The 10,852-nt window shown below is 56.4% G+C and overlaps 4 protein-coding genes across 4 annotated transcripts; 1 reads left to right on the top strand and 3 right to left on the bottom strand.

The window, feature by feature from the left end:
* Window positions 1–210: 210 nt before the first annotated feature.
* Window positions 211–1,601, bottom strand: CH63R_11337 (C2H2 finger domain-containing protein; the record flags this gene model as incomplete). The annotated part of the gene is made up of 3 exons (XM_018306311.1): window positions 211–1,012; window positions 1,216–1,318; window positions 1,580–1,601. The coding sequence occupies 3 exons, from the start codon at window positions 1,599–1,601 to the stop codon at window positions 211–213; spliced, it is 927 nt and encodes a 308-aa protein (XP_018153152.1).
* Window positions 1,602–5,967: 4,366 nt separating this feature from the next.
* Window positions 5,968–7,853, top strand: CH63R_11338 (Prenylated Rab acceptor 1; the record flags this gene model as incomplete). Its single annotated transcript, XM_018306312.1, has 2 exons — window positions 5,968–6,377; window positions 6,551–7,853. The coding sequence occupies 2 exons, from the start codon at window positions 5,968–5,970 to the stop codon at window positions 7,851–7,853; spliced, it is 1,713 nt and encodes a 570-aa protein (XP_018153153.1).
* A 430-nt stretch (window positions 7,854–8,283) lies between these two features.
* CH63R_11339 (uncharacterized protein) lies at window positions 8,284–9,212 on the bottom strand (the record flags this gene model as incomplete). Its single annotated transcript, XM_018306313.1, has 2 exons — window positions 8,284–8,756; window positions 8,936–9,212. The coding sequence occupies 2 exons, from the start codon at window positions 9,210–9,212 to the stop codon at window positions 8,284–8,286; spliced, it is 750 nt and encodes a 249-aa protein (XP_018153154.1).
* A 397-nt stretch (window positions 9,213–9,609) lies between these two features.
* Window positions 9,610–9,960, bottom strand: CH63R_11340 (uncharacterized protein; the record flags this gene model as incomplete). The annotated part of the gene is made up of 1 exon (XM_018306314.1): window positions 9,610–9,960. The coding sequence occupies one exon, from the start codon at window positions 9,958–9,960 to the stop codon at window positions 9,610–9,612; it is 351 nt and encodes a 116-aa protein (XP_018153155.1).
* Window positions 9,961–10,852: the final 892 nt, after the last annotated feature.

A 10,852-nucleotide genomic window follows, 5' to 3' on the forward strand; every position in this document is an offset into this window, starting at 1 on the left:
CCTAGAATGAAAAAGAAAGAGATAAAAAAAAAAAATTGCAGACCTTGGAAAGGCCAAACGCCGCTCCGTCGTCCCTTGCAAGACAACTTTTATGCGATATAACTCCGGGTTTTCTTTTCTTGTTTTGGATGATCCAACAGTCCCAACCTCCTTGGCGTAGCGATGCGACGTGATGCGATGCAATGCGATAATTCGGAATGCATCACGGCTTCAATCCTCCTCCATTACATCCTCTCTCTTGCTCTCTCTCTCGTTTTTTGCGCGCGTCGACCATTCAAAGTCTGGTTGCTTCTGCCGGAAGTCGCGCCGCCTATCTTCAATCTTGAAGCCATCCTTGGGACACTCCCACCCGCTCTCGCGAAAATCGACTCGGTCGAGGCACTTGGAGCAGCGCCACCACTTGTTGTAGATTTTGCGCTCCATCAACCACGACTCTGGCATGTCGCTCGTCTTCTTGTCCACGTCCTCTTTGTGGACGTCGGTGAAGTGGACGCGCAAACGGTCCTTACGGCTAAAAGGCTCGTTCTTGCGGCCGCACGCCGGGTAGTCGCAGAGAAAGGCACCATCCTTCTCCTTGCCCGTGCCGCCAACGCTGTTATTTCTGTTCCCTGCGCCGGCGGCGGCGGCGGCGCCCTTGGTCTTGCCGTTGCCTTGGGGGTTCTTCTTGGTGGTGATCTTGGGGCTCGGATTGCTGATGCTCGTTGCGGGGGTGATGTCTTTGAGAGAAAGGGCGGGTGACGGCTGCGCCTGGCTGTCGGTGTGGGCTTGTAGGTAATGCCGGTCAAGATCGACTTTGCGCTTGAACGGCTTCGAAGGACATGCCGCCGAGAGGCACGTCCATTCGACGTCCTGTTGTTTCTGTATTGGTGATTTGCTCGTGGCGATGAGGGGTACTACGTTTGGCAGTTGTTCCGAGGGCGTATGTTGCTGCTGCAATTGCCAGAATCCGCCATCGTCGGTCGGCACGTAATCATATTTGGAGCAGTCAAAGTTGGCGTACGGTGTATCGGCCCTTTGCGACCAAAGAGAAGCGGAGCGTCAGCACAGGGAGCTTTGCGCCGAACAGATGCTGGGTGGTCCATCCATGATGGCCGCGCAGACGGAGCTAATCAATTGTCTGGACGGCCCATCCGGAAGATGGGAAAAGGAACAGACGAAATTGAGAGAACCCCGAACTCAGAAGGGGGGAAAACCTCGCTGTCGATCGAAACTTACCATGGGTCAATTTTGGGGAGGTTCGCGCCACCTTTGCTCACGGCGGCGTGTGGTCGCTTGGCGGCCGTTGGAGGGGCCATGGTGGACGATGCTGGGATTTCTCCTTTTGTTTGCGGCAGGTTCCTGTCAGCGACTGTCTGTCTCTGTTCTCCCCAGTGTTCGTTGCAATTGCGATTCTGTCCTTTCCGTCGCCGCCGCCCTTGTATTGCCGAGCTCCTCTGTTTTGTGCCGCTGCCACCAAGTATGGGATCTGACGTCGGGTGCTTTGGGGGAGGGGGAGGGGGGAAATCGGGGAGACGGCCTTTGGCGGGCAAACAATTCAAAACAATCAATCGATTTGGACGAGAGAGAAACCCAGACATACCTTCCAGTTTGATTGAAGGCATGGACGAGGCGCAAATGCGCGGCGATATGTGCGTAGGGTCTGCGACAGCCAGAGGGTGTGTTGTCGTCTTCGTCGTCGTCGTCGTCGTGATCGGCGTAGTCGGTTATCGATGTCGAGCGAAATCAGAACCAAAACAGGGTGCTGATGATGATGATTATGATGACCGAGTCGTCATGAGAAGATAGAGACAGCAGGTCAAGACGAGCGAGGACGAGGCGGGATGGGATGGTTGAAGGAGGGAAGAAGTGGACGTCGGGATCATTTCATAAATCCATAATGGCCCCTCCAATACCCGTCGGGAAGGATGCGAAAGTGAGTTTGCGAAAACGCGGAAAGGCCCTTGAGAGACTCTCGGTTGTTTGTTGGATGGTTCCCTCGTCCGGTCTGGCACCAGAAGACTATTGTTATTGCTTTTCTCTCCCCTCCCACACTCACTCGCCCACTCCCTGCGACTGTTAGTCCTACTCCTACTCCTCCTGATCCTACATACATGCCCATGATACCTGCCTACCATATCATACCATACCATACCTACCGAGTACTCACGCCTACCCCAGACCAGGGGCCAGCGGTAGCAGAACCAGCTTGCAGCGAGTGCGAAGCTGAGCGACCCAACCAACGGAGCAACCAGCTTTGCTGTCCGAAAAGAGAGAAAGAGGGCAAAGCAGCAAGCACCCAACAGAAGCTAGAAGCAGCAATCGGCCCAGCTCCGAGGGACGCGACCAGGTCGGCAGGTAGGGTATAGTAAGCATGATGAGCAAGGTCCCTGCTGGCTTGCCCAGGTTCAGGTACAGTGGGGAGCTCGCGTTGGAACTGTCACTATCCAAAATACCTAAAGCATGGATGTATCTGCTTTGATTAGGGGACAACAGCAACAGCAGCGAAGCAACTTCCACAAAAGGACATGGTACGTATTTACATACGCCGCAGTTGCAGCAACAGCAGCGAGCACGGCGGGGGGTTCACGCTGTTTGTCCAATCCCAGGAAACGGCGGCGAGCCCAGTTCGGCGTCGAGCAGGAGGGGGGAGTGAGGTGAGCTCTCTTAATCCCGGGGGGTGGTGTGGTAGGGGGGGTGAGTGTCAGGTGTGTGTGTGTGTGTGTGTGTGCTTCCCAGCAGAGCATCTGCAGTGGGAACCAAAGTCACTTTCTTGGCGCGAAGGAGTGTGAGGGATGAGATGTGATGGAGCAGTGGCAGAGTACGCAGCAGCAGCAGCATTCACGGCATGGACCTCTGTCCCGCTACGGCTGGTTGTTCCGTAGGTGCTATGCATGCGAAAAGAACAGAGACATTGAAGGCAAATGCATATGCAAATGCAAAGAAAGGCGAGGTGTGCCAATGTGGTATTGGATAAGGTAGGGCAGAGAGGAGAAGGGAGGGGAGGGAATAGGAGGGTACGTGCTGTGCTGGGATAGATGAGAATAGAAACGGTATCTAATTAAATAAGGTGCCCCGTCACTAATTGTCCGAAGTCGACGACGCGAAGAAGAGAAAGAGAAAGAGAGATTAAGAGATTGAGACCGGAGGGGGCCGTGTGCGTCAATATTCGTCAATCCTGATAGACGGCCGCTGCGTCTGTTCCATCGGCAGTTTGAGACGAGGCGAGACGAATGCGCCTAGTATCGTTTGAGAGAGCGAGCGAGCATGTCGATGTGTTGGAGATGCCCATCGAGTTCTAGCATGACAATCTGGCTCGGTTAGAAAGGGTCCCGAGGGGAAACGAGAAGATGCCCTTGATATCGATCGAATTTGTCGTCGTTTAACACAAGCCGATTGGGACGGATTCCATACAGAGCGTCCGTAAAGTATCGAGTTGTCGTGCAACAGCCCGAGACTGCATCTCGACGTTGACGTTGGCGCTGGCGCGGGTCACCGAGGTGTGTTCACGGCTTCACCACGGTCGCCGGCAATCGTGAGTCAGGGGGACCTCGCCGCCACTGACCGAGTGGGCGGGCACGGGGTGCGGGGCGCGAGATTTCGTGATGATCGACCTGTGGAGCGAGGGGGTGGAGCTGTTTTGGATGTCGGTGTCCAGTTGCAGGCTCGCAGCTCACCCGTTCCATCTCACGTCTGTTGGAGGATGAGGAGGAGGAGGGGAAATGTGTATACAGATGAGTGTGGCCTGCGATTGCCACCGATGATTATGAAACGAGAAGAAGACGACATCTCGTGCGTTTGGGCATTGCAATCCGTCTCTGTCCCGCCCTGTTCCGTCACGCTGCCGGCAAGCGAATCGGGGGTTACCCACACGAGCTGGAGTTGGGCCGTCTGGTCCATCCGTCAGCTCCGGACGCCGACTTTGACTTCAGGCTCAAAGAGCTCTATCAGCTCTGGGCTTTGGTGGCTGGTGGCCATTTTGAAGCTAGGTCCCGCCAGACGGCCATTGGTCTGAATCTGGTGTCAAATTTTTTTTTATTTTTTTTTTTGCGTCTGTCTTACTCTTGAATGGCGGACACCGATGCTTTCCTCCCACCGCCTCGGGGTTCCGTCACCTAGAAGCACCAAAGAGGGTCCATCTGCGTGCCTCGAGCTTGTATCCGCAGTCGACAGCCTCCGAGTGTGACTTGGCCGGCTCTTACTTGCCAGAACCTCGTGCTGCATGAAGCTTCGGGTTGAGAGATGGCCGCTCCCGTCTCGCTGTGTTCTTGCTCCCCTCCGGATGCGTCAGAGGTTGCGCGGAGGGGGGGAGAGCGGGCACCAAGGAACGCAGTAGGCGTAATAGTGTCGTATCAAACCCAAGGTCCATCAGCATCGGGTACGGTGTAGCGTTAGTTGCAGCCCAAAGGTCAGATATACGACCACCACCAAAGAAGAAGGGGGAAAGAAAAAGTCTGAAGCTTCTGGGTGTGCAAGAAGGGGCGGTCTGGGCTCACACACGCTCTCTCTCTCTCTTTCTCTCTCTCCCTCTTTCGCTTTCGCTCTCCTTCATTAACCTTGGGTTGCGCATGTCCCTCATCTGGCGCTGCTGCCTGCCATCTTCCTCATCCTCCTTCTCCTCCTCCTCTTCTTCTTCTTTCCCCAACACTTGGAAGGGGGAACAGAAGGAGATGCACTGCCTCAGCCAGTAGCATTTTCCCACTTCTCCTCAAGGGAGGAAAGGGACCCAAGAACAGTCCCAGGTGGACGGGCAAGGTATGTGATTATCGTGAATATGGCTTCGCCGTTGCTTTCCCCCCTTCTCTTTTGCTGTGGCTCCTTCCTGTTGTCGCCTTCTCTTTCGCCATTGCCCCTTCACTCTTTTCCCCTTCTTCCCCGTCACGCCTCCCCATTATTTTATCCCTCGTTCCTTCCAATGCCATTCATCTTCGCGTCCTACCTAGGTGCCTACTTACCTGCCTATCTACAAAGGCAGCCACCATCATCTTGGGCAGCTGTTCTTTACCCACCTGGTACCTACCTAGGTACCTACCTATACAGGCGTGCCAGGTACCTCTTTCCTTTCACCCACCCATCCCTTCCATCTCTGCATCTCCCGTCTGGCATTTTGCCCTCCCTCTCCGCCTCGATACTTTCAGCCCTGTAAATTCCGTTCCGGCCTACCTAGGTAGTGACTACACCCGTCAACTCCGTCTGCTCTCATCGTTACCCCTCCCTCTTCCCTCCAAGCCGGGAACCCGGACTGGCGGACAGGGGGCCCCCTTTCCCTGTTCCCTCACAAGCCAACCAAACGAGTGGGAACTCGTGCGGTTTTTAGTGCCAATCATCGGCGCACCCCTGAGCTCGACTGACGAGATTACGGATCCAGCCAGACTTGCCGAAATAAAAACAAAATAAAAACAAACGAAAGAGGGAACAGCTTGCTGGGAGGAGGAGAAAAAAAGAAAAAAAGAAAAGACAGAGAGAAAGCTCGGTCTCTATCCATCGCCAACACTGAACCTCGACGGCCACGACTGCAACACACTCTATCGGCTTCGGTCTGTCAGACTTAGCACAGCCCAACTCCATCCATCACCATTTGCAATCCGAATCCGGCCGATTCTGTTTTTTGCACTCGCCTCCAGGCATCCGCATACTCATCCATTACCTTAGTCTGCGCCTCGAGGTACGTACGTGTTGTGTTCCGCGCGTCCAAAAAAAGCTAATTCTACGCGGAATGGAGCTGAAAAGACACATGGCCTGAACATGCCAAAAATGTTTCAAACCCATCAATTTTTTCCCTCCTTCTTTCTTTCTCTTCTTACCTATTGACCCTCCCTACTCGCCCTCGACGCTAACTTGGATCTTATTAAATAGACCTCCCTCCCTCCCCTGCGCGACTCAAGCCAACGCATTGTTCCTTGACGCTTGCCGACATCTACCTATCTCTTTCACCGACACCCCCCTACTATCGTGTAATAATCGCACCCCAACTTCCCGTCCACCAACACCATGGCTCGTATCCAGATCCCCATCGACGCCTTGACGTCCCGCCTCGGCCTCCAGGACCGCTTTAACAGCATGCGCTCCGGTGGTTTGAGCGGCCGCTTCGCCAACCTGCGACCTGTTTCCGAGTTCTTCGACATGAAGCGCCTATCCAAGCCCGCCAACTTTGGAGAGGTCCAGTCGCGATGGAACTACAACCTTTCCTACTTCTCCAGCAACTACAGTGTTGTCTTCTTGATGCTCAGCATCTACGCCCTGTTGACCAACTGGGTCCTGCTGTTCGATATCATCTTCGTCATTGCAGGCATGTTCCTCATTGGCAAACTCGACGGTCGTGACCTCGAGATCGGCTCCTTCAAAGCTACCACCTCCCAGCTCTGGACCGGTCTCCTCGTCATCTCCGTGCCCCTCGGCCTGTACGCTTCGCCTTTTGCGACGCTGCTGTGGCTCGTGGGTGCTTCCGGCGTGGTCATCCTTGGCCACGCTGCTTTTATGGACAAGCCCATCGATGAGGCTTTTTCCGGGGAGGCGGTCTAGATGGTCGGCCGCGAGCTCCCAAATTTGCGCCCCAATGGGGAAGACCATCAAGGCGCGGGCGGAGGAATGAGGGAGCTGCGCAACAGCCATCCTGGGAGGATGGAAGGAGGGTTGTAGAGGAGTTGGAGACGGAGGTGGATGATTCGGATACACAAGGCGTTGGTTTGGTTTCGCGCGGCCAGCGGTTCGCCAGCGACCCGCTCCGCTTTACAGGTACGGACTTGGGTGACAGGGTCGCCGCGTTGCGGAGAGGGCACAACTATCAACACTCGGATGACGACGAGGACGAGGACGAGGACGATAGCGAAGATGATACTGACGAGGACTCGTCTGACGAAGAGGAAGACGACGTGGACTGGGAACAACTGTCGCCGCGGGAGCGGGACGACGTACTGGCCCAAAGAGCTCTTGCCCGCGTCCGGCGCGCACAAGAACGAGGCAAGCTTGAGGTGAACCTGAGCAAAGATGAAATGGCAGCCCTCGACCGGCGGAGGAAGCGCTTGGAAAAGGAAGCACGTAAACAGGAGCGCAGACAGCGCCGGGAAAGGGAGCAGCGTTTCGCCATCCCGCTATCCCAGTTCGAGCCGCCGACTCGCAGACGGGAGCCGCCGATGGCCGCCGAGGACGACTTGCCGCGTCATCCCTCTCCCGGCACGTTCGCCGAGGTGCAGACGCGAGATGCCATGCCGCCCATGGGCTACTTTCCACCTCCCAACGCCTCTCGCGCTCGGCCCCGCTCAGCAACTTCGGCCTCCCAGCGACCCACGCCTCGCATCGTGGGCGAGAGGGGCTCGTCACCGTTCAATTATGCGTACGTACAAGGTGGTGCCGCTCAGCGCCATCCTTCCGATTCTGCCAACTCTCGAAGAGGACCTCTGCCATCCGAAGAAGGATGGGGTCCTGCTCCAAACATGTCGCCTGCTTCGTCCACGTCGTCCATGTCCAAATCGCAGTCAAACGTGGATCCCTTCCAGTTCCAAGTCGAGGGTCCTCGGGTTGCTGCTTCGCGGCGGAACGTCTCGGGCTCTACTGATGGACAGCGAACTTCAGTCGCACCCCCGGTCGGGCGAGGTTCCCGGACTTCACGTGGTCCGCCACCCGAGGAGGACAGCAGCGAGGAGAGTAGCGAAGAGAGCACCAGCGACGACACGGGCAGCGGTGCTCAGATCGCTCAGCCGCCGCCGCTACCGCCACCGCCACAGCCGCCAATGACGAGGCGTGGCCGCAAGGAGGCCGTTGCCGTCGAAGAGGCCGTTACCCGCGAGTCGGCACGTGAGGTTTCGCGGGGCAAGAAGTCTGCCAACCCGTCGCCGTCCAAGAGGAAGCCCGCAAGTAGTCGCCGGAAGAAGAAATAGCCTTCGTCCGTCAATCGGTGTCCGAGTCTTGTTACTCGCTACCCGTGACCCATTTCAATGATGGAGTAATATTTCCTAATCACCGTCTCACTGTCTCGGTCAACATGACGTTCCCCGTAAACCGGCTATCCAGGTGCTGTCCGTCGTCATAATTCGTCTCTTGGTAATTCTATCGTAAAGGTATATGTTACAATGCTCCGTGCATTGTCCAACGTGGCCGAGGCTTCTACAGCGTTCGTCTACTGCACGGGACGAACCAGAACAACTGAAGAAGAAAAGACCCCTGTCCCAGGACTCCGGAAACCGAAAAAGAACCAAATTACAAAGTCAACAGGCCGCCGCGCCCCCTCCCCTTACCCCCCACCGTCCAAGCTATTGTAATCATGATGTGCGTGGCAGACAGAACCCCTTCTCCCTCAAGGTCTGCTTTTCAGATGAACATCTTGGCAACGCCCTTCATAAGGCCGTCGGTCCAGCCGCCTCCGCCGCCGCCACCGAACCCGCCTTCGCGCTCGACACTCCTCCTCTCCCAGGCGAAATCACCATCGTACCCCCTCTCGACGTGTACGCTGCCGGCGCGAGTGGCGGCGGCAGCGGCGCCGCCGAAACCACCGCTGGCCATGCGGACGGCCTCGCCGACGAGGCCAAGTGAATCGCCTGAGGCAGCCTTTGCGCCGATGCCAATCATGCGCTCGACAGCGGGGGGCAGGCGCAAGCCGAAGCGGGCGAGCAGGGCGGTGAGGAAGCCGCCGGTAAGGAGGGGCATGAGGACGAGGGCTACGACCTTGTAGGGATGCTTTTTCGCGTAGTAGACGAGGTCGCGCCAGAGACGCTTGACCTGCTTGAGCGTCTTCTGGACGAAGCCGCTGCGGGGGGAGCGTTTGTAGTACGAGGGGCTGCGGCCTGAAGGGGGAAGGGTGTGTTGTCAGTTTGTGGGACGTTTCGGAGTGTTTTTTGTGCGTGGTGTTTTGGCGTGTGATCGGTGGACGCGGGACGGGGTGCATCACGAGGAGAGAGTGGTGGGACAGAGGTAGATATAAAAACGATGGGGCACAACGCAAGACACGGGCGAAAGAACTGACCTCCGAAGCCGAAGAAGGAGGAGCGCGAGGCATTGGGGATGCCAAAGAAGGAGGAGCGCGACGAGTTGTGCTTCTGGTAGTCGCCGCCGCCGAAGATGGAGGCGGCAATGCTCGGGGCGGAGGCGCCGGCGTGGCGCTTGCGGGAGCGCTCGGAGGAGGAGCGGGAGCGGGAACGGTGCTTGCCGCTGCTGCTGTGGTGCTTCTTGGAGGAGTGGCGGCGCGAGTGGGAGGAGCGGCCGGAGATGACACTGCCCGTGTCGAAGTCGAAGAAGCCCATGTTGGGTGGTGGTGTATCTCGTCTGTGGGCGGCGGGGGACGGGGGACGGTGGATGGGTGGCCGGGATCAGGCCGTCGTGGGTGTGGGTTGTGGAGGTGGAAGGTTGTGTGTGTGAGACTGAGGGCGAGAGAGCGAAAGTGAAAAAGGTAACAGTGAGAAAGTGTGAGAGAGAAAGATGAAAGGTGAGTGAAACAGGTGAGTGGTGGTGAGTCCCGGTGGGAGGAGAAATCAGAAACCAGAAAGCCCACACAGACGGGGCTCTCGGAAAACCCTTGTGTGCAGCGATATGCAAGGCTGGAGAATGCGACCCTAGGGGAGCGAAGAAGAAGAAGAAGAGCAAGAAGAGCAAGAAGAGTTGTCTCTTTTTTTTTCGGTGGCGCAAGACACGGACACGAGGTCAAGCCGAAGGAAGGGGAGGTCGGGGTATCAGGAGTCGGGATGGTGGGGGAGCTATGGCCGTGACATGGGCTTTAATTGAGCCGTATGGGAGGGGAAATGGACGAAGATGCTCACGAACTGGTGGGATGGTCTCGCTGCGCGAAGGGAAGGGAAGGATACCTGGCGAGTACGCGGGGGGGGTGATCTTGACGGTGGAGCTGACTTTTTGGAGCTCTAGACCTGGGAGGAGGATGCTGCTGTCTATTTCTTCCGCGTGGGACAGACACCACACGAGGATGCAAGCAATGCGATGAATGCAAGCAATCGTTCGCGGCCAGGGGTCCTCGAGTGGACGGGGAGCAGGCGGCATGTGGGAACTCTCTCTCTCTCTCTCCCCCTCTCCGTTTGGGGGCATCATCTGGGCTGGACTGGACTGGACTGGGACTGGGTCAAGAACGGAGGAGATGGATGGATGGACGATGGGTGGTGTTGGTGGTAGTGAGGTCTGGTTGGCCAATTGCACCGGGCCAAAGAAGCCCTCTCTTTCACCGCTGGTTTTCCTCGCTTGTTTTTTTCCCTTTTTTCCCCCTTCCCTTCTTTGGAGCATTCATTCCCGTTTGCCTGTTTTGTTGCCCTGTTTTGCCTACCTAAGTAGGTGCCTTGTAACGCCCAAAACTTACAATATCTGATAAGACAAGTACACTCACCGTGTGTGAGATTGCATAAGTACCTAGTTAAAGTACCTTAAGGCACGTAGAAGACAGGGCGGGCTGGGTACGTACTCGACGAAATGCGGATGGCTGGGTGGGAGGCAAGGTCGGTCGTTGGTTGTCTGCTCACCACAGACTGCGCCTGCCTGACACACCACTACCGATATTTCAACGTTCCCCCCCTTCTCAGTCGACGTTTGCTGAAGGCAGCGAAAAGCATGCGATCGAGTGTGACGAGAGTAGGCTGTCATGTCTGTTACGTTGGCCAGGGTTTTGCCATTGAGGATTCGAGTTAATGTCCAAAAACCGTCAGTCAATTCTATCAACGCCAATTTATTCATTTGTCACAGAGCAGTGTCGTTCCAACCAACCACATCTTCTCCTTCGCCTACCTACCTCCAATGAGTTCACCGTAATCGTGCCGAGCACCATCCATTGTCATAAATCCTCGAGCCCTTTGGACTTACCAAGACCAGAGAAGGGCGACCAGCCATCACCGGGGGAGCTTTGTGAACAGGTTTCCAGCCCCGAGGTTCAAGATGGCTTGGCTTT

This window comes from Colletotrichum higginsianum, chromosome 8 (genome assembly GCF_001672515.1).
Source record: "Colletotrichum higginsianum IMI 349063 chromosome 8, whole genome shotgun sequence".
Classification (NCBI taxonomy): Eukaryota; Fungi; Ascomycota; class Sordariomycetes; order Glomerellales; family Glomerellaceae; genus Colletotrichum; species Colletotrichum higginsianum.